At 43.2% G+C, this 21,863-nt stretch overlaps 2 protein-coding genes across 19 annotated transcripts in view; one reads left to right on the forward strand and one right to left on the reverse strand.

Moving 5' to 3' along the window:
* The window catches only part of CDC42BPA (CDC42 binding protein kinase alpha), a 317,120-nt gene extending 297,878 nt beyond the window's left edge, over window positions 1-19,242 (forward strand). For 8 of the 14 annotated variants that reach the window (XM_060091342.1, XM_060091328.1, XM_060091331.1 and 5 more), the window contains 4 exons: window positions 4,766-4,951; window positions 7,689-7,806; window positions 14,255-14,412; window positions 14,846-19,242. In XM_060091342.1, the coding sequence (XP_059947325.1) occupies window positions 4,766-4,951; window positions 7,689-7,806; window positions 14,255-14,412; window positions 14,846-14,977 (594 nt within the window). In that variant the 3' untranslated portion in view covers window positions 14,978-19,242. Of the gene's footprint in view, window positions 1-4,765; window positions 4,952-7,688; window positions 7,807-14,254; window positions 14,413-14,845 lie in introns of those variants that run through there. The other 6 variants (XM_060091334.1, XM_060091337.1, XM_060091335.1 and 3 more) reach the window with 2 other exon arrangements.
* A 1,485-nt stretch (window positions 19,243-20,727) lies between these two features.
* Window positions 20,728-21,863, reverse strand: part of COQ8A (coenzyme Q8A) — a 49,714-nt gene continuing 48,578 nt past the window's right edge. For all 5 annotated transcript variants that reach the window (XM_060088618.1, XM_060088619.1, XM_060088622.1 and 2 more), the window contains one exon: window positions 20,728-21,854. In XM_060088618.1, coding sequence (XP_059944601.1) covers window positions 21,567-21,854 — 288 coding nt within the window. In that variant the 3' untranslated portion in view covers window positions 20,728-21,566. The remainder of the gene's footprint in view (window positions 21,855-21,863) is intronic.

The following is a 21,863-nucleotide window of genomic DNA, read 5'->3' on the forward strand; positions in this document are numbered from 1 at the left end:
GTGCACTTAAATACATATAAGACTTAAAAAGACGTATTAGTATAATGAGGAAATGTTTATCTCAGTATATCACAATATATGTAAGATGCATAATGACATATAATGACATAGCTGATGAGAAAAACATAAAATATAGATGTGTATCAAAAACCAAACATCAAGTTCTTATTAGTTGAATACCCTATATACTTTTCCCATACCTGGATTTACTATTGTTGGAGAAATAAACCACCAGATTTGGAGACATTCTATACCAAGATTCAGAACTTTGTTACCAAATTACTAAAATTTCACTAAGTTTTAGCAATTCAACATAGATATTTGCCCCCCAAAGAACCACATTAGCTTGATCATTAATTGTCACACCTCTCATCTGATTATGAAATTAAATCTTTTTCCTCTGCCCATTACAGACGTGTTGCCTAGTCAGTCTTATATTTTTAAAAAAGTACAACATAGGAAAACTGTTGTGTGTTTTTTTTTTAACAACATGAAGATTAGATTCTTGGACCTAATATATTGAGATTAAGAACATCAGTGGAATTAGCTAATTATCCAAGCTCTGTAACATTTCAGTATCATGGTACTCTCAACAAACTATTGAAACTTTAACATGACTCTTTTGATAGGTGGTGATAGCATCTAGATTTTGCATAATTTAAATGCTATGACAGTTTGGGAGGTGATGTGTAAATCTCGACCCAAAGCTCTTTCTAAGGAAGTCTGTGTTAATTACCCACATTACTTAACTCTACTGTGATAGAAGATATAGACATGTATCACTGACAGAAAAAATAATAAGTAATACAGTTTGTACAGTCAAGTTTTTTTAATAAAAAAGTTAAGCTCTTAAAGGTAGTTTTTGCATTTCTTTCATAGGAGGAACCAAAAAAATCTGCACTAATTTGAGCCTGAGTTCCACATTATAAATATCTCAATTAACCAGTTGCCCTGTTTATGAATGGATGTGATGTTCTTACTGTCATTGTTTTTTCATCATCATCAAGACATTATTATACAATTATAGTACCATTACTTCCTTTCAAATCATTCACAATAGTCAGTTAACCTTTTTTTTTTTTTTTTTTTTTGCGGTATGCGGGCCTCTCACTGTTGTGGCCTCCCCCGTTGCGGAGCACAGGCTCCGGACGCGCAGGCTCCGGACGCGCAGGCTCCGCGGCCATGGCTCACGGGCCCAGCCGCTCCGCGGCATATGGGATCCTCCCAGACCGGGGCACGAACCCGTATCCCCTGCATCGGCAGGCGGACTCTCAACCACTTGCGCCACCAGGGAGGCCCAGTTAACCTTTTGAAATGGGGATTCTTATTAGCCGTGCTAGGTAGATATAAATAAAGTATGCAAAAAGATTACAGCCAATCTTGATATAGTAATTAAAACGAAGAAAGAAATTTAAGGCTGAGCATAAATATTAAGCTGAAAATATTGAGAATAAATAAAGGCTGAGTTTACATAGTTAACTGTTATACTTATCTATCATATCTAAAAGCTATACTACTTTTACAGCTTTTGCCTGGGAATGAGAGTTCAGATTTTTCTCCATTCTTTTCCCATTCTGAACATTTACTTAAGTCCTCAGTCTGGTTTTCCTTTATTCTCAGAAGTAAACGGAGCAGAACCACGCGGTCCAAAAGTTTCTGTCATTTTTCCTTACAGAAACTACAAGTTTAGGTACAAAGTACCTTAGGAGAGAGAATTTTTTAATTGTGATAAACAGTTGAAATGTGAATATATGTATAGCTTATATTTGATAGATCGATGTGAAAATTTTTGAAATTTAGTTAGTAAATAGTTTTTCAACATCTGCTATGTAGGTAGCATTATGGAGGGATAGAGGCATACAAATTTCCAATACATCCATATGTTGCAAAGCAACATATCATCAAATACAAAATTATTTCAGTAGTGAATAAGGTTTTACTGTGTATTATCCTTTTAAAATTAAACTTTCTTTCACACTTGCTTCATTCTGGTGTACAAAAAAAGAATAGTATGGTTTTCCTCTCATATATTCCAATAACATAGCAAGAAGAATTTTGGAAAATTTTTCTATAAATTCTGTTATATCCCACAGTATGTTCCTTAAGGAGAAATAGTTTCAGGATTTAATAAAATGTTCCTCTGCTTGACCAGGTGAAAAATCAGCTTGCTGATGTTCCAGAATTTTTTTCAGACCTTCATTCACAGTAAGAATGGTCTTTCTACACCCTGAATAAGTACACTGAAGCAAAATGTGAAATTTCAAGCATTGTAAGAACTTTCATATCCCAGCATCCCTCCTTTTTCTCCCTTCACCCTCCCACCACTTAAAGTAAACGAAATCTCTATTTTGTCACTGTTCAGAATAAGGTACATTCTTAATTACTGGGCAAAACAAGTTCAGATAGCACTTCCCAAAGATTCAACATCAATCTGACCCCATGACACAGGGCCTCCTGTGCTGGCTACTTATTCCCATTAGACCTCTTGATTTTTAGTATTAGTGTCACTGATTTTGTTAACCCATGACTGCCTTGCTGGTTCTTTTTGTAATTAACACAAGTGACTTTTTACCCTAGAGGTGCAATCCAGTTTTTAATATTCCTTTCATTCCTTTCATCTTTTCTTATCACATAAGCACTTTGGAATATCCAGGATAAGAAGTTGGTGTAAATTTTTGAAACCTGTTCACCTGTACATGTAGTATTGTAGCAAAGATGTTATGTGTCTGAACTCCTGTTCTTTATTTTCACCTGACTTTCTTCCTTTCACTAGCAAAGAGCATAAAAGCTGGGGTTTTTCATAGGCATCCATTTAATCACTTAACGAATATTTTTTGATATACTGTCATGCCAGAACTGTACCTACCTTGGAGTAGACACTGGTAAACAACACAATAATATGCATGTCTGAAAAGCAAATAATATACATGTCTGTACCTGTGTGTGTGTGTGTATGTATATGTGTTTGTGTATACATGTATTAAAAAGCTTGTGATATTTTAATATAGTCTCAGATTTTAGTATGTTCTTTCCACTGTAATTTTCTATATTTAATGGACTATTTCCAAAAATGAAGATGAATTTAGTTCATCTAACGTTAACATGTATAAGAGGCACTTTCAAATACCAAAGCTATGATGTTGTCATTCGTGCAAAGAGCAGAAATTTTTATGTTTAACTTATTCAAATCAGTATTGCCTTTCTCTGAAATACTTAAAAGCTTAGAGAGTTTATTGAATGTCTTTGGAAGCTTATTCTGTTTCCTTTGTACCAAAATGATGCTGAAAAGGGTTGTTTGCCTCAGAATGTGGAAAAGATAGTAAGGGTAAGGAGTCATTTTTTTCTTTTATCTCCTATATCAGATGTGATATAGGAAATCTTTCATATGTGTCTTAGTGAGCCAAGAGAATATAAGCAATTAATATAAAACAGCATATATGTCTTACAAGTACATACTATAGTAGTTTCCTTGAACCCTTTTTGTCATTTACCTTTTTTCATAAGTGGGTACTTGTAATAAAGAATAGATTTGTCTCTAGTTGAATGCAAGAGTAATATTTTATCTCTAAAAGATTTATTTTTTTAGCACATAAAATTTCTCCTAACCTTTTACCCATTCCTAAAATTGTTAACAAATAAAATTTCAAGCTCAGTGACCTTTTAGACCTTTATGAAGTAATTTTACTTCTTAAAGTTACATTTATATCAATAGTTTTATCTTTTTGAAAAGAACCTTAGAAAGTACTGGTTTCACCCACATCTCTAAATTTAAAACACCTTAAATAGAAGCCTTTCTTTTAAGTTTCCCTAATTTACCAGATTTTTTTTTTTAACAAAGAAAGCTCATCTCAACTCATGAGAATATCAGTCAGCGTATCTCCGGGAAGTCATTCAGCCTGTCTCTAATGAAGAGATGGTAGGATGTTTTCCTGAAACACAGTTGTTCTCAGAAACTGAACTTTGAAAGTCCCCATTAGAGAAGGTGACTGGGTGCTGAGTGACAGTTCCCAAATGTTCCCAAGTTATTTTAACATGAAAAACTAGAGCCCTTGTTTTCAAAAACTTTCTTTTATTGTCTTTAGTATTACATTATTTCATTTTTTAAAAAAAACACCTGAACATTGAAGAGAAGGTTGTTCTCTTGTTAAAAATAAACATGTTCTTTGGGTGTCTAAGTGGAGATAAGCTTGGGCTACTTAAAGGTAAACCAATAATTGGTATATTCCACAGTTACTATTTCTGTTACAGGAAGATAAGATCAGTAAAAGCAAACACATGTCAAGTCTGTAAATACCAGGAAATGGCTTTAGTTTCTAAAGGAACAGTTTCATAATGCTTTTGGTGAGAGGCTGGTTGTAGGTTCACTTGTTCTTTTCTTTAATTATTTTTCGCTTTTTCTATCCCTAATGTTTTTGGTGGATTTTTGCCATGTTTTGATTCTATCACATAGGAAAATACTGAACTAAATTTTGAAAATCTACTTGTATCTCTGAAGTCCAGTTTCTACTCAGCTTGATAGTAATAAGAGAGAATAAGTTTATGAGGCAAATGATTTTTTGCAAATCAGCTCTTTAGGTAACTGGCAAGAGGATTACAAAATTTAACTTTCTACGGCCTAAAAGTATTTCATTATGGATTCAATTCTTGATGTGAGATACTTACTTCATTTTTTTCTACATGCATGTTGTCTGAAATGTCACATATATCCAGTGAATCCATTTTCATTACCTCATTACCTTTTTCTTCTTTCTGTTGTTTTTGATAGCCGGGTTTCCCTTATCCATCCCCTCATCATCACTCCGGTCTGATCTCCTCTCCGATCAACTTTGAGCACATCTATCACATGACTGTTAATTCTGCTGAAAAATTTCTCTCTCCTGATTCCATAAACCCTGAATATTCCCCGTCTCTACGCTCTGTCCCCGGTACACCAAGCTTTATGACTCTGAGGGTATGAACAGCTGAGTTAGGTGTTAACTTGTACTAACCATGTGCGGATCTCTGCCTGGCTTCATAAGTAACACCGCCAAGGGGATACATTCTGTGAACGTTTCCCTTTGGCCTGTTTCTCTGTTGCCAAACTTCTGTTCTTCCTCTTCCTCCTCTTCTGTCTTGGAGTTCTACTTTTTTCTTCTTTTGAGGAAAAAGATGAGGATTTGGGAAGATTTCAGTTTTATTTCTAAAACAGTATTGGAGGTTTTTCCATTTTTTAATAAAACATCATCCCATCATGATATTTTTCATTACAGATACCATAAGAAATAACCCCTGAGTAAGTCTTTATTCTATTAAAAACAAACAAAAAAGGGATCTAGAATTTCTGAATTCTGTATTGCTCGTTACTCTAAAACCAGTTCAGTTCAGAGAAATTTTTTATATTTAGTGAAGTTAAAGTCTATAGAAGGGCCTGTCCAAAGGCCTTTTATCTACAATAATCCCCTTCTTGAAAAGCTCACAATTCTCAAAATTATAAAGTATAACAGTACCAGTGAATAACAGGAAAAATTATCAGAAGAAGGTAGTCTTACTAATCTTTGAGTTGCTGATGCACCTTTAATTCCAGCCAGGATCCAAGATAAGAGAAGTAAATCAACAAGAGAAAAAAACACAGAGTGTGCTGCATTCTGAAGGACCGTGGTACCTGCCACTGGGTCCTTCCACGCAGCCTTGCATCTTTGTAACTAGTGTCTCTGCAGTGGGCTGGAGAGCAAGTGGCCATTCAAGCTGAATATCCATACATCTGTCAAGAAATATGTACTGACTTCAAGGGAGCATTTTCTCAAGTTTGTTTTGCAGATAATAAAATATTTAGATTGTATCATGCAAAGGCATTTCCTCTGGCTTAGAAAAAAATAGCATCCATTTTTTATTTGTGTATTTAGTAAAGTAATTTTCCAATAAGAAAACTACCTGTAGGGTGAGAAGTTTATTTTTGTATTTTTGTTTGCATTCTAAATTGTGAGGTTTTAAATGTCATTGTTATTGACATTAAACTATAATGTCATTTAAGTGTCTTATTTCACAAGATAAGATTACTTATGATAAACTAAGCTTCAATTTGATTTCAGGGAGTGGATTCTAGAGGAAATTGTATAAACTAATCAGTCAAGAATTTTTGATATAAAAGATGGTGGAAATGTTGCTTAAGTTAGTCTTCTATAAATAGAAACACTGCGATTGGTGGAAGTTTTACCCTAATCTTAAGCACATTTGTGCAGGAAAAGGACCATCAGCTTAGGTTTCACAGTACTTCATAATGAAGTTGAACTTCAGCTGAATGAATGATAAACTGTCGGGTTTGGGTTTTGTGTGGGTTTTTTTTCCCCCAGAACATATCTTCTGTGTATCATTCTTTTATTACCTCAACATTCAGTGTTACTAAACCACTCGTATTTTTATAGGCTTAATTTTTGCCATTTTTTCTAGGGTAGGTTTGTTTTATAGAAAAGGACGACACAAAGGTACCTTAAGGTTAATAGCAAAAACAATAAAAATTTAAAGGTTTAAACTGATATCCCCATCTCTCTTGAACTTGACTCTGCTGCATTGTATGCATGTCATCGGCATCTCTCAGGGTTGCTCCTATGAGTGGCTGTTGAAATGTTAGCACTGTTTTCTGTTTAAAATTTTTTTATTTTCTTAGAGAAAAAAAGGTAAAACGTTTGCTTTAAACAAATAACACAGTAAGAATTACATGGACTTTGCAAATTTGATATATGAACCAAAATGGCAATAGTTGAATTTAGAGCCAGCCAGCCAGCCAAATCTCAATATGTGTGATTCTTTAAAATGTATGATTTGGAGTTTTTCAAGATATATTAGTGCATGTTTTCCAAGAGATGTTAGTGGATGTTTGCTAGCTTTGGCCCTGCATTAGGTGTGTTGCCATAACCTTCTCTCAGGTACCAGCCCTGACACCCCTTCCGGTCTGAAAAGGTTAGGGCCATCGAGGAGACCGTGTTCAGACAGCTGGTCCTACGCACCACCTCTCTAGGTGTGTGTGACTTTCAAAGCACTCTATGGCTCATTTTCCTCCCTTGGACACCAAAATTATTCAGTATTAGATGGGAAACTTCTCACACCAACATCCCCAAGTTAAATGACTTCACCCAGGCTGTGATTGTTAACAAGCATCATAGTTATGACTCGTGGTGCTGCTCTCTGTGAGGCAGGAAGGCTGCCTGGTGACTGGGATGGGAACATGCAAATGGCACTTTCAGTATCAGGACAATAGAAGGTGTACTTGAGAAGAATGTACTTTTAAGTGACTTTCTTCTAAATGGGCTTATTCAGCTTTTGAATTATCCTAAGAAAATAAAAATCTCATATGTAGTAAAAGCTTTGTTTCGGTTATCTGCAGAGGTCCATGTAATTCTACATTTCACTGTCACTTCTAACCATGTAACTTTCACTTACTGCACTCACAACAACAAGAACAAAATTGTTATCTGTTGGTAAGTATTTCAGTAAGTATAAAGATAAGCACTTATCTTTGGTTGGGGTGAGGGTTACCTCTGCTAGGGCTTTAGTACTTTTGTGGGTGGGAGGGATTATATAATCTGTTTCTTGTTCTGTATCACTCTGGTCAAGACAACTTTATTTCTTGAAATTAGGGTGAAAAATAGACATCTCTGTAGAAAATCAGTTTCACTCTGGATGAAGAATTTTGCTTTCTCTTTTGATTTTAGAACCCTCGGCCTCAGGAAAGTCGGACAGCATTCAGTGGCTCGGTCAGTATCCCATCTATCACCAAATCCCGCCCTGAACCTGGTCGCTCCATGAGTGCCAGCAGTGGCCTGTCAGCAAGTAAGTGGCCCCAGCTGCAGGAAGCATTTCCATAGCAAGGTAGCAGCCGTGTATCATCGGTGGCCAGTGTCTCAGACCTGGCTGGGTAATGCCTAGTAGGCACAAGTGCAGCTGTTACGAAAATAGTCATAGAACCCTTTTAGAAGTTACAGTCCATGTGGGAGACAGACAAACAGTACTACAAATTGTGATGATAAATGCTCCGAAGGAGGGCTTCCCTGGCGGTGCAGTGGTTGAGAGTCCGCCTGCCAATGCAGGGGATGCGGGTTCGTGCCCCGGTCCGGGAAGATCCCACATGGCGCTGAGCAGCTGGGCCCGTGAGCCATGGCCGCTGAGCCTGCGCGTCCGGAGCCTGTGCTCCGTAATGGGAGAGGCCACAACAGTGAGAGGCTCGCATACTGCAAAAAAAAATTTTTTAAAAAGCTCCGAAGGAACAGAAAGATAGATCAATGGAACAGGATAGAAAGCCCAGAGTTAAACCCACGGACATATGGTCACCTTATCTTTGATAAAGGAGGCAGGAATGTACAGTGGAGAAAGGACAGTCTCTTCAATAAGTGGTGCTGGGAAAACTGGATAGGGACATGCAAAAGTATGAGATTAGATCACTCCCTAACACCATACACAAAAATAAGCTCAAAATGGATTAAAGACCTAAATGTAAGGCCAGACACTATCAAACTCTTAGAGGAAAACATAGGCAGAACACTCTATGACATAAATCACAGCAAGATCCTTTTTGACCCACCTCCTAGAGAAATGGAAATAAAGATAAAAATAAACACATGGGACCTAATGAAAGTTAAAAGCTTTTGCACAGCAAAGGAAACCATAAACAAGACCAAAAGACAACCCTCAGAATGGGAGAAAATATTTGCAAATGAAGCAACTGACAAAGGATTAATCTCCAAAATTTATAAGCAGCTCATGCAGCTCAATAACAAAAAAACAAACAACCCAATCCAAAAATGGGCAGAAGACCTAAATAGACATTTCTCCACAGAAGATATACAGACTGCCAACAAACACATGAAAGGATGCTCAACATCTTTACTCATTAGAGAAATGCAAATCAAAACTACAATGAGATATCATCTCACACCAGTCAGAATGGCCATCATCAAAAAAGCTAGAAACAATAAATGCTGGAGAGGGTGTGGAAAAAAGGGAACACTCTTGCACTGCTGGTGGGAATGTGAATTGGTACAGCCGCTATGGAGAACGGTATGGAGGTTCCTTAAAAAACTACAAATAGAACTACCATATGACCCAGCAATCCCACTACTGGGCATATACCCTGAGAAAACCATAATTCAAAAAGAGTCATGTACCAAGATGTTCATAGCAGCCCTATTTACAATAGCCCGGAGATGGAAACAACCTAAGTGTCCATCATCGGATGAATGGATAAAGAAGATGTGGCACATATATACAATGGAATATTACTCAGCCATAAAAAGAATGAAATTGAGCTATTTGTAATGAGGTGGATAGACCTAGAGTCTGTCATACAGAGTGAAGTAAGTCAGAAAGAGAAAGACAAATACTGTATGCTAACACATATATATGGAATTTAAGAAAAAAAAAAAGTCATGAAGAACATAGGGGTAAGACAGGAATAAAGACACAGACCTACTAGAGCATGGACTTGAGGATATGGGGAGGGGGAAGGGTAAGCTGTGACAAAGTGAAAGAGCGGCATGGACATATATACACTACCAAACGTAAGGTAGATAGCTAGTGGGAAGCAGCCGCATAGCACAGGGAGATCAGCTCGGTGCTTTGTGACCGCCTGGAGGGGTGGGATAGGGAGGGTGGGAGGGAGACGCAAAAGGGAGGGGATATGGAAACATATGTATATGTATAACTGATTAAATTTGTTATAAGGCAAAAAATTAAAAAAATAAAAAAAAATAAAAAAATAAAAAAATAAAAAGCTCCGAAGGAAATTAACGGGACAGTAATAGAGAGTAACAGGCAGTAGCTCTTGAGGATGAATACACACTTAGAATAATTAGCAAGGTCACGTGCCTGCCCTGGGGGTGAAGTCACATTGACTCATGTTTGATTAACTGAAAGGAGGCACAGTGGCTACCTGGTAGTGGGCAGGGAGTGACAGAGCAAAGCTCAAGAGGTAGGCAAGGGTCAGATCAAGCAGGGACTTGGGGACCAACATAAGACATTTTTAATTTTTTTGAAAACACAGTGGGAAAGCTCCGAAGAGTTTTAAGTAGGCAAGGACCATTATCCAAGGGCAAGACTGTTCTTGGCCAACAGCTGCTTTTCTGTCACTTTCTCAGAAGTAACCTGGTATTGGCTTCGATCAGAGAGAGTGGGGCGAGTGCGCCCGAGCACATGCAGGCCCAGGGTGGACCCCGGGTAACGCTAACGAAGCCTCCCTCACTTCCCTGCAGCTGAGCTCTGAGAAGAACAGACGGTAGTAACTCCAGCTCACATTTCAGAGTCATTCAGTCAGAAGCGTATTCGTGCCTTGTATTCTTAAATGTGAGACATTCGAGTCAGGCCTCCCGGTGTAGACTGAGTGTCCTCCTTCACGCACTGTTCATGCTGAGGACGCCAGTATCAGCACCCGCCTTGTGCCCAGCTCTTGGTTTTAGGCTCTGGCAACACAGAAGTGAAGGGTGCTGGAATACCATTTGTTCTCTTGCTGTGGAACAAATTACCCCAAAATTTAGAAGCTTAAAAGAGCAAACGTGGGCTTCCCTGGTGGCGCAGTGGTTGAGAGTCCGCCTGCCAGTGCAGGGGACACGGGTTCGTGCCCCGGTCCGGGAAGATCCCACATGCCGCGGAGCGGCTGGGCCCGTGAGCCATGGCCGCTGAGCCTGCGCGTCCGGAGCCTGTGCTCCGCAACGGGAGAGGCCACAACAGTGAGAGGCCCGCGTACCGCAAAAAAAAACAAACAAAAAAAGAGCAAACATCTGTTATCTCTCACAGTTTCTGAGGGTCAGGGGTCTGGGAGCTTAGCTGGACAGTCCTGGCTCAGGGCCTCTCAGGAGGCTGCAGTCAAGCTGTCTGCCGGGGCTGCCGTCAACTCCAAGCTCAACTGGGACTAGAGAAGCCACTTCCCAGCTCACCCACATGGTTGTTGGCAGGCCTCCGTTCCTCACCAGCGTGGGCCTAAGTGTCCTGGTGGCATGGCCTCTGGCTTCCCACAGAGCAAGTGACCTGAGACAGAGAGACCGAGCAGCGGTCTCAGAAGGGACATGCCATCGCTTCTGCAGTGTGCTGGTGATCACACAGACCACCCCTGGAACCATGGGAGGGACCCCGCCCCAGGCCTGCAAACCGAGGACAGGCGCCTGCTGCAGAGACTGGCTGCAGACGTACAGAGCACGTTCAAGGAGTTGTCAGTCAACAGGCAGAAGTTGAAGTGCACATCTTGTGACTTTTTTGCTGTCATCTCCCACAGTCATCTCTAAGCAGTGTGTAGCCTTGATTACAATGAAAATATCTAGCCAGTTGGAAAAATGGCAACCGTTTTATGAATTATCTTTTTACTAATGGTAGCTCGATAAGATAGTAGATTTACTATAACTAACCAGAAGTTATCAACACTTGAGATGCAAAGAAAGTATCACAATATTAATAGTTAAGTTCATAATCCCTTACCCAAAACCCTTGGGGCCAGATACCTGTTTTCAGAATTCAGATTTTTTTTTTTAGAAGAGAATCTACCATATATTATATTACATTGCCAGCAAGATCTAAGACAGCACCTACAAACTTAATATTTATACAGCAAAATTTATGACTAGTCACACTATGAATATATAAATAAATGTACTCTTTTTTAAGTGAAGTCTGTAATCAGCCTCCAGTCAGTTCAGATTAAGTCTGCCATCACATGAATTTACATCAAACTTACAAAAAAAGTTTTGGTTTTCAGGGCTTTTGGATTTATGGAATTGCAGGTAAGGATAGGACCTATAATACAGAGGTTCAAAGGGCTGAGTGGCCATCTCCTTAGGAGCGCTGAAGTGAGAGTCCACTGTCATTGTTGACAATACGCAAGCTACAGACTGGAGCCAGCTCCAAATCCCTGTCAAGACCTTTAATGCAATAATCAGGCGTGGCCTTCTTGAGATTCTTGGTACCAAGCTGTTTGTATAGAGGTTAAGAGGAAGACCAGCCCAGGAATTCCAAGGGGCATCTGCTATTTAGAGTGCTTCTTGCTGGCTTCAAGAGTAGCCCAGCTCACGTAAAGACTTTCCAGAAGGACAGCCTGCCAAGAGAGACACAAGAAGAAACGGGGTTCCATGTTGTCAACCTCCAGAACCAGAAGCACAGGCTCTTCCAGGGCCAGACTTGCGATGGCTTCCTGACTGAAGTCAAATGAACACAGAGCTTTCCACTGTGACTCTACCCGCTCCTGTCAGTGACAGGCTCACTGGCGAGCCTGCAGACTCTCCTAGAGGTCATGTAGAGTCAGACACCGTCACCCCAAGAGATCTGGGGCCCAATCCCCTGAATCACCATCTAGAACTCTTTGGAAGAGACCCTGCCTGAGTTGGGACCACAGTTTTCAGATTGTCCCCCTTTGCTGTTCAATCAAAACAGCCCATCTCAATTTTTTAAGGTTAGGGTGGTTGAGTGTAATTTTTCTCTGAAAGGAACATTCCCAAAGTTAAAAAAAAAAAAGAAAAGAAAAGAAAAAGTAAATCACAGAGGTGGATTAAGTTCTCTATTCTATAAACGATCACTAGAACGGAGGAAAAGAGCCCAGTAAGTGCATACTAAGCTCTGGGCAGCCAGCCCCCTCACACACCTTCCGTCTTACGTTTCATTCTCCGTGTATTGAGTGCTCAGTTCCCACAAAAATCCCATAAGGTAGAATTTATTTTCTTATTTACAAATGAAGAAAACTGAGACTTAGATAAAATAACTTGCTTAAGGTCACACAGGTTAGTAAGCAGAACAGCAGAACTCTCTGGCACTTTGGGGTTTTTATTCAGAGTGACGAAATTTTAAAAATAGTAACTTACATTATAGCTTTTGTTAAATTGAGCACTAAACTAGGCATGGAATTCAAAGAGAAATCATAAAAAGTGATTTATGCCTTCAATTAGGTTGTAATCTAAGGAGACATAAGATCCACAGCAAAAAAGTAAAGATTACATAGCCAAAGAAACACATCCACAAATGAAAATCAGTATATGTCTGGTGACAGACAGCTTAGAAACTGGATGGAGTGTTGGAAGTAAGATTAAATCAGTGGTTTTCAGCCTGAGATGCATTCTAGAATCATCAGAAGGGCTTTTAAAAGTTAAGTCAGAAATTCTGTTATTATTGGTCTGGGATGGGGCCCAGGCACTGGTATTTTTAAAGCTCCATAATATAATATGCAGCATACAACCAGTGTTGATAACCTCTGCAATAAGTAAATTATGGTGACACAGCTGAGGGGCTCAGGAAACAAACCGAAACTAGAAGGAAGCTGTGGGAGATCACCAAGGACAGGGCTTCAGCAGGCAGGCTTCACAGTCTGTACCTCGTAGTTGTGCTAAAACCTCAACGCAGTCTCACAGTCTTTTTTGACCAGTGATCTTAATAGTGCAGCTCAGCAAGATTAAAACATTTTTCAGTAAAAACTAAAGAATAGTAGGGAATGCTAAGAGCTTTAAACAGGTACTCACAATACCCCAATATTTCTAAGATTTTTTTGGTCATCCTTTTTCTTCCTCTGAATGGTGCCAGTCCTCCTTTGATGTACCCCAACTCTAAGATCAAAATAGGGTGTGATTTTAAAGAAACTCACCTCATTTTTGTATCTCAGGCTTTTTGTCCTGTGGAATGAAAACGCTTCTCTTTTGTTCCTTTGTGTTTTTTATGAAAATTCTCTACAAGTGACAGTTATGCATCATCAGGTGGCATGGTCTTCCCTTTGGGAACTGTTCTGTTCTGCTTCATCGTTTAGCACGTGTGTTTTGAGTACCTGCTGCATACCCAGTCCTGCACCGACTGGTCCTGCAGAGGCAAAGACCGTCGTCCTATTAAAAGAATGGCAAGGCACATAATTACAACATAAGATCCAAATGCTCTGAAAGAGGTGATAAGAAGTGCTGTAGGTGCTCCAGGGAGTAGGAAAGAAAACTCACTAAGGCAGTAGCACGTGGGTGGAGACTGGAAGGATTGATTCTGTGGAATTGTCTAGCAAGCAGGGCAGCCTGGGCACGGCCAGTGAGAGCAGAGGCCAGCGGCCTCATGAGTGCTGCCCGCTCACCCAGCAGCCCTGGCGGCTGGGCTCCGAGGTGGGCTTGGGTGTCAGGGTAACGCAGCTGGACTCACTGTCCATCAGTGAAGGGCTGTAAGCAGGAGGATGACCCCAGGGCAGCGGGAAGGATGGCTCGTCACCTCAGCAGTCTGTGCACTTTCTAGAGGATCGTCCCCTTCTGCAAGTATAAAGTTTCACCTGAACGATGTGCTGTAGGGTCATCCGCACAGAACGGCAGTGCATTAAAGAGAGAATTTTCTGGAGGAAGCTACAGTGCAAAGCGGCAACCCATGCCCTCCCCGTCAGAGGGCTCGCTGTCCTCGGGAGGCCTGGACCAAGGAAGTGACGCCCCGGCGAGGGACTACGACGCAGAGGTGAGTACCATGTGGGCAGCACCTCTGTCTGGGGACAGGGGTTGGAGAAGTCCTGAACGAGAAAAGGCGAGTGCATTTCCCAAAGCGGGTCCAGCGCCTTGAGCCTGGCCTCCGCTGCTACAGGGATCAGCCACTCACTGCAGCGAGGGTGGCGGAGCCAGTCACTTGGGTTGCACACTGCAGTTTCCCTGGAGGTGTTCAGACTTCTAATAGCTTTTGTATGAAAATGGCCTACATTTCTAAAGACCTGCAGAAGGGCCTATGAGCGTTTGTTATCTTCTGTGCCTCTTACTCAGCTCAGAAAAGGGGCTTTCTACCGACAGGAGAAAAGTCACGTCAGTTCATTGGCCAGGGTGGCTGGAGGGGACCCGTGGTGGCCTGAGCCCCTCCCGCCCCTCTGCTGCTCCCTGACGTCTTCCTCTGGGCCTCACAGGACTCTGATTCTCCGAGGCATTCCACGGCTTCCAACAGTTCCAACCTGAGCAGCCCTCCCAGCCCGGTGTCGCCCCGGAAGACCAAGAGCCTCTCCCTGGAGAGCACCGACCGCGGGAGCTGGGACCCATGAGTGGCCTCTGCTCTCAGACCAGACGCCGGAGCAGCGGCCGCTCTGGGCTCCCCTCCCCTCACTCACCCTGTGCTCTCACTGTCATCTCCCCCCACCCCTGCCTGGAAGCGCCAGGGCCGCAGCAGTAGCAGGCAGGGACTCAGGAATTCTGCCTCTAGGACTCGCATCCACGCCCCCCTCAACTGAACAGCAACAGCCGTAAAGGCAGACTTTCATTGAGCAGCTCAGAGTAATACCGATTTCATTTCATACACTTAGCGTTGCTTTCCAGAATATTTCACCCCTCCCCTGAAAGGTAGCTCAAGTAGGCAGATTACACAAATGTAAGCGATAAGAATAAGATTAGACAGCCATTGTTTTCACAGTAGAGTCTCGTTGTAGCCCTGAGACAGCACGTGGGGCTCGCCAGTGGGCCCGGGCACGCCATGCCCCTTCAGCACCACAGTGAATGTCAACCTGATCGTTGCCAGTAAGTCCCTGTTCACTAAAACGATGCATATTTTACTACAAAACAGAGTTTAACTAAATACACAAATGTAGAGGTTAAATACTGACTGTATATAATAAAAAGAAGCATCTTGTATTCAACAAAAGATGGATGCATATATGAGACAGAGATCATTTAATTTAAAGAAATGTGTTGTTTCTTGTCTGTTTTCCACCTAAGTAATTAAAGGGTAGAAAGGCCTCCAGCTGACGTTTACAGAAGGAGAGTGAGAGGAGTGAGAATTCCCCTTCACGCCATTCCTCACACTGGTCGCAGTCACCTGGGAGCTTTAGGGAATGTTCCAAGGCATTGGTTTCATCGGTTTGGAGTGTGACCTGGAAACCAGACTTTTAACATTTGAAGCCTCTTCAGCAGCATCATTAAAAGGCATATTTACTTGTATCCAAGACATTTCTTTTTCTAGCAGTAGAATTTGAACCACACTTCTCATTTATTACTATATTTTGGTATCTTCTGCTGATGACTGTAGAAATGCAGTTTTGTCACCTTCTGGATCCCTCCCACCTGAAAGGACACAAGGAATGTCGTAGTTTCTGAAGGTCCATAAAAGGGTTCGTAAAAGTGCTTTTTCTCCTTGGCTAATCCCCTTACTCCCTGAGTGGCAGCGAGGCGTCTGGCCCCCAGCTGAGCCAGCTTCTCAGGGAGGGGTCTGTTTTGAGGGGGGGTGTGAGCTTCCTCAGATAAGCCTGGGAAAGGGGGTTTAGTTACCAAATAATGTAAAACCTCAAACGCAAGGACTTGACCAGCCTTAACCAAATACTGTTTCCCGCACCCAGTGGGAAATGGACGTGCTCAGCCCAGGCGCGGTCAGGAAGTCAGCCCAGCATGGCCATCTTGACTGCTTAAGCTTTTCCTCCCTCAGTTGCTGTATTGGGTTGTTAGTCACATTTCCATTTGGATTCCCGCTGTTTTAATTACCACAAGGAAATGAGATGCAGGACCAGGACTTTATGTCTCCAGAGTCATTTCACCGGTTAAGCACATGAGTAGAGAAAGAGATAGAAATAAAGATAATTCATGGAAGTAAAGAGAATCTGCCTCTTTCACTTTTTAATCTAAATTTCTCTGAGAAATAGAAACAGATTTTCTGCTCTCTTCTTTAAAATTCAGCTAAAATGGAAGCATGTTCCTGCAGTTGCTTGTCTGAATTGCAGTGTTTGAGCACTGTCATTGCACACCCCTGGCCCCGATTTCACATCTTTCTCCTCAGCAGCAGCTGTGCCGGCCTTCCCACCTCAAGCCCCAAGGAGCTATACTGTTTCCACTGATGCCACTCTCTGGAACAGGTTACTGAGGTTCAGTGAGGGAAGAAAGGATCCTGTTTGGGGATTATATTATAAAATGTTACAACAGAGAATTTTAAAATAATAACAGTTTTGACATTTGAACTTGGTGCTTGCTCAGATTTGACTGTGTTTTACTTTGGATGGGCATAAATTACTGCACAATTCTAACCTTCTAAATCCTTTGCTTTTGGGAAAGTGTCATGTAAAAATACTCCCGTGCATTCAGATAGCAAGAGTCAGACCTTGAGTCTGGCTAGCTCCGTAAGCTTGATACTTCTCGGGAGAGGAGGGAACCGGCCAGCCCTCCCTCCCCCTGCTTTCCTTTCCCCTCGCGTCTTCCTGCCTCCCTTTTCTCCCCTGAGGCTGCAGATCAGGCTGAGATTCACAGGACTCCACACTAAGCCATTAGTTTATAGCTTTGACAACTAAGTTTCTGCTGCCTGTAGGTGCTTATTCTTTAAAAGATGCTTTTAGGATCAAAATATAACCATACCTGAAGTCTGGGCTCCACTACGATGAGTCATACCCTGCAGCCCCCCAACAGGGCAGATAAGAGAAGGGCTTGTCTTGGCCGCTGGGCTCACTGGGAGGTGTAACATTAACCCAGTGGATTATACTCCAGTAATCTGAAATGGTCTTACCAGTAGTGAGAGAGCAGTCCCAAGTATGATTAGCTTCCAATAGTAGAACTTTGGGGGAGCAACACTGCCAAGGGTAGTAGTTTGGGAGGTATTTTCCCAAGATAATGATCATTCTACTGGGCTTATCCCCATTCTTAAATATGAAGCAGTTACCTTCAGAAGCTTCTTGAGAATGATTTGGAAAGATGGGGAATGGGTTCTAGAGAAACAGAAAACATAAAGATCATCGAAAGGGATCATTGAAAGATCATGGAACAGATGTGATGTTGTTGTCTGAAGTTATCCTTTGTTTGTTTTCGTGCAGGACATTCAAAGAATGTATATGGCAGCAGGAACTCATTTCTCTTCTCAGTAGAAAGTAAAAATAAGTGAAGAGGCATTTCTTGCATAGTCTAGATGTGTTGGTATTTGGTGCTATCTTTGTTCAGCCAATTTGTTGTCTACTCTTGAATTCTGACTACTTTAATCTGCTCGTGCTTTGGGTGTATAAAATTACATATATGCATATATATCTATATTTCTTTTTGCCAAAAACAAAAGCCTTCCTCCTTGTCAAATGATTGCTAAAGCAGATTTCACTTCTTTAGTTATGTGTGTACACACACACATGCACACACCCATCCCTACACTTAGTGATTTATCTTCTTTCCCAGGGAGCACAGTTTTAAGGCTATGAAATACAATTAAAAAGGGCCCATCTACTGAGTTTTCCAAGCAATTCTTGTACCCAGGTTTCAGGGAAGAATCTGAAATTCCTCTTACGTTTACAGCAACAATCTGCCATTCCCCAGCTGCCTCTCAGCCCCTCTGCCTTCCATATGGTTAGAATCCTGTCATTTTGCTACTCAGTGGCTGCATCTACTTCTGTGAAAGACCAGTTGCATTTATATGGACTCTCAGGTATCGTTAAAGAAAAGCCAGAGTAGGGGTGGGTGGACATCCCTAACCCCCAGGTACAGCAGGGCCGTTTGCTGGCCTTTGGCCACGAACACTGTAGTCTCCCAGCTGCACAGAGCTTTGTAAAGCTCAGCATCCACTCTCTGGACAGAGGGGCATTCTCGGCAGCGGCCAGACTTCGCCACTGCCCTGGTCCGCTGGGCGAAACAGGGAAGTAACTGGGCGCCTTGCTCCCCACCTCTCGGTGGCCCAGTCCCTGCATTCGTTAGATAAGCCACATGACATTTCGTTGGGCCCATCTTAAAACCTCTTTCCTTGTGATGACTTCGTCATGCAAGTCCAGTGTTCTCTGCAGAGTCCTGCTCCGTAAGAGGGCCTCGCTCCAGCTGGCCTCTCGTTTCAGCGCCGGCCGCTAGGCCGGCACTCCTCTCCCTTCCCAGGGACAGCCGTTACACACAGAAACCGTTGCATTTATGGGGGGAAATTGATGAAAACAAGTCAACCTTGAAATTTCATGAAAACAAAATGACCTGCCTTTTTATTTGATAGTGTAATACCATTTGTTTTATAAATTTTTTAGGGTTTTTTTTTCTCATTGTAATATTATTGTACAGTTTTGCATGGCCTGGGTGTAATCATTTTTTTGTTTAGAATATAATGCTGACAAATAAGTGTGTATGGAAGGGGAAAAGATACTGCTTTGGCCTCTTATCACTCATTTCATTTTGTTTGGTTTTATCCCCTCATTGTCTTAGGGAACTTTATGAGATTCTCTGCTACCAAACAATGGTGTGGATTCTTTTGCACAGAAATATTTAAGGTGGGACAGTCAAAATGTAACAGAAGACGCCTCGCCGATATTTTACGTTGGTATCACTTAATATTAACCAGACTCTGATGTATTGCAATAAAACAGGGAACTGTTCAAATTGAGTATTTTGTCTTCTTTTCCCTGATTAAAAAGTCTGAGGAATGGAGAAAAGGTGACTGACTCTTTTCGTCTCGTTTGACCCCAGTTTCTGCCAGGACGTGGGGTTAGTTTAATCTAGGACTTTCTTAGTTCCTTCCATAGCTCAGGTGGCATAGTGTTCCATTCTCTTGAAGCTTTGAACTCCCCTCTTCTGGTCAAAACTTCCCTGGTATTGGCTCAGTGTGCAAGGCCAGGCTGTGCCCAACGTTGTGGGCGGCGGCGCTGCTGTATGCAGTTTCCAGCAGGGAGCCCACTGCACTGAGGGCCCGCCCCCAGCCAGACTTCCCTGCCGGGTGCCACCGCTGACTGTAAACGGGGCAGCCGTTTGATCTTCTGTCTTCCTCCTGCAGAGAAGCAGCGGACACTTCCCACGACTTGTGCTGCAGCTCTTGAGTTAGAATGACACAGCTGAGGAGACGCAGGTAAGGCCTTTCTTAACAAAGGAAATCTTAAACTGGCTTCAGCTAAATAATTGTCCTGAGACCCCTCCCTGTTCCATTTCACGTAGGCACGAGCGCCACCTTGGACAGTACCGAGAAAACGTCACTTACAAGAACTGGCAGTGGTTTGGCCCAGGGGCCATAGTTTGCTAGCCTTTGGCTTGGACTAGAGTGTGAGCATGGACGTCCGGCCAGCTCACCATAACCTCTGAGCCTCAGTTTCCTCACCTATAAAAATGCCCACTTTGAGTGTCCCAGGAGTTAACGCGCAACTAGAATACATCCAGTCTGTCTTTAAAAGGGCTGTAGAAGCTCCGACAGCAGATGGGCGCGTGGTGCTGGGCTCAGGGCTAAACCCCAAGGGCCCCCCAGCGGCTGTCATGGAGACCACCTCGGCCTCTGCATCCTGTCCCGGAGTCCAGCGTGTCTGTTCCCGTCAATCCCAAACCACTGAAAGGAATTTTCCTTTCAGAACCCGAAACTCTGAGGACCCATCTGGGACCACTGCCATCTCTCCGAGTTACTTCACCACCTAACACACCTTTCAAGGTGTTCGCAGTCCGTGAGAAGGGCCCCCGCCTGAACGTTCAAAACGCCCCTGTGACCGAGGAGTGAAGTTTTTTGCCCCAGGAAAGTGCGCCTCAGCTGCGCTTGATCCCTGACCCGGGCGTCACTGCCGCTCAAGCCAGGCCCTCGCCCTGCTGGCTGGTGGCCACCTTTTCCCGTGGTTGCCAGCACTGCGTCATACAGCCTCGGGCGCAGCTGTGGCTTCTCCGCCTCTGCGCGGTGGGGCCTGGCAGCTGTGCCGTCCCCTCCCCGCACCCTTTCTCCGACGAGGAACATGGGCCGAGCCTTCCGAGTTCAGGCACCAAGAGCCTCACGCTGGGACCAGGAGCAAACCTTGCAGAAGCGTCTGGAGGCGCGAAAGGGTGTGACGCTGACCTCGGGGTCCTCACCATCAGCTCGGAATCCTTTACAAGTGAAGGAATTAATGCCGCAATGCTAGCATTTTTTTTTTAATTGAAACAAGTAAATCAGACAATTAATTACAAGAATTGTGCAGAGGTTAACAGCCTGAAACGACCCCTTGGGTCCAAGCAGGTGACACGTGCACGTCATCTTCCACAAAAGGCCCAGGCGCCGGAGCGGGAAGAAGGGCCCCCACACACCCCGAGAGCACGCGGCTTCCTCCCCGCTTCTGCGGCTCCTGCCCCTCCCCACAGGAGGCAGTTCTCTGGAAACCTCTGCTTGTCCAAAAAAGCCTCTAGGAACCAGCCAGACAGCAGGTGTGGGTGGGCCTCGCTTGGTGAAGTAGTGTTTGTTGGCACTGCTGAGATCAGCACTTCTCCCAGGTGCAGATCCAAGCCGGAGAGGACAAGGCAGAAAACACAAACCTCATTCTATACACACACACACACACACACACCTTGTATTACACACTCCATAAAATCCAAAAAGGCTTTTCGGTTTTGTTTTTGGTTTTTCTTTTGGTGGCAGGGATTCAAAGGGAGAACTCTCATCTTCTGGTTACCATTCACATTAGCAAAAAGCCCTGTTACAAAAAGGAAAAGGAAATAAAATCGTCTTTTTATCGAGAGTCATTTCAGCGGATGAATAAACAATAAGCAGATTCTGCCAGACAGCAGTGGGGCTGCGTTTCCGTGCTGGCGCCTCTCACCCCACACACCCGCTCAGCGATGAGAACCGTGTGTAAGTGCTGCCCACGGGCTCTGAGCAGCGGCCCCCTCTCACTGGGTGAAGTTTAAACGGAGCGTGGGTACCACCGGCTTCCTACTAGTTTTAGCGGCAGGAGGACGGAGGGTCCCGCCTAGCGGCCGGGCCCGTGGCTACTGCTGCTCGGCCTGCCTCCTGTGGTAGTTGCTGTAGGCCTCCTCGAACATGGCCTTGCAGGAGAACCGGGCCTTCAGCTTGGAGCAGATGAGGAAGGAGCCCCCCATCTTCCTGTGCAGCGAGTAGGTCTCCTCGGGCGGCGGGACAAGCCGGTGCTTCAGCATGATGGGGATCAGGTTGTGGATCTTCATGGTGGTGCTCTGGGTGCCAAAGTCAAAGGGCTCCTCCGAGGCAAAGGCCTCCCCCAGGATAAGGATGGCGTCCAAGTGGGCATCTTCCATGGCCTGGAGGGA

This window comes from Mesoplodon densirostris, chromosome 2 (genome assembly GCF_025265405.1).
Source record: "Mesoplodon densirostris isolate mMesDen1 chromosome 2, mMesDen1 primary haplotype, whole genome shotgun sequence".
NCBI lineage: Eukaryota > Metazoa > Chordata > Mammalia > Artiodactyla > Ziphiidae > Mesoplodon > Mesoplodon densirostris.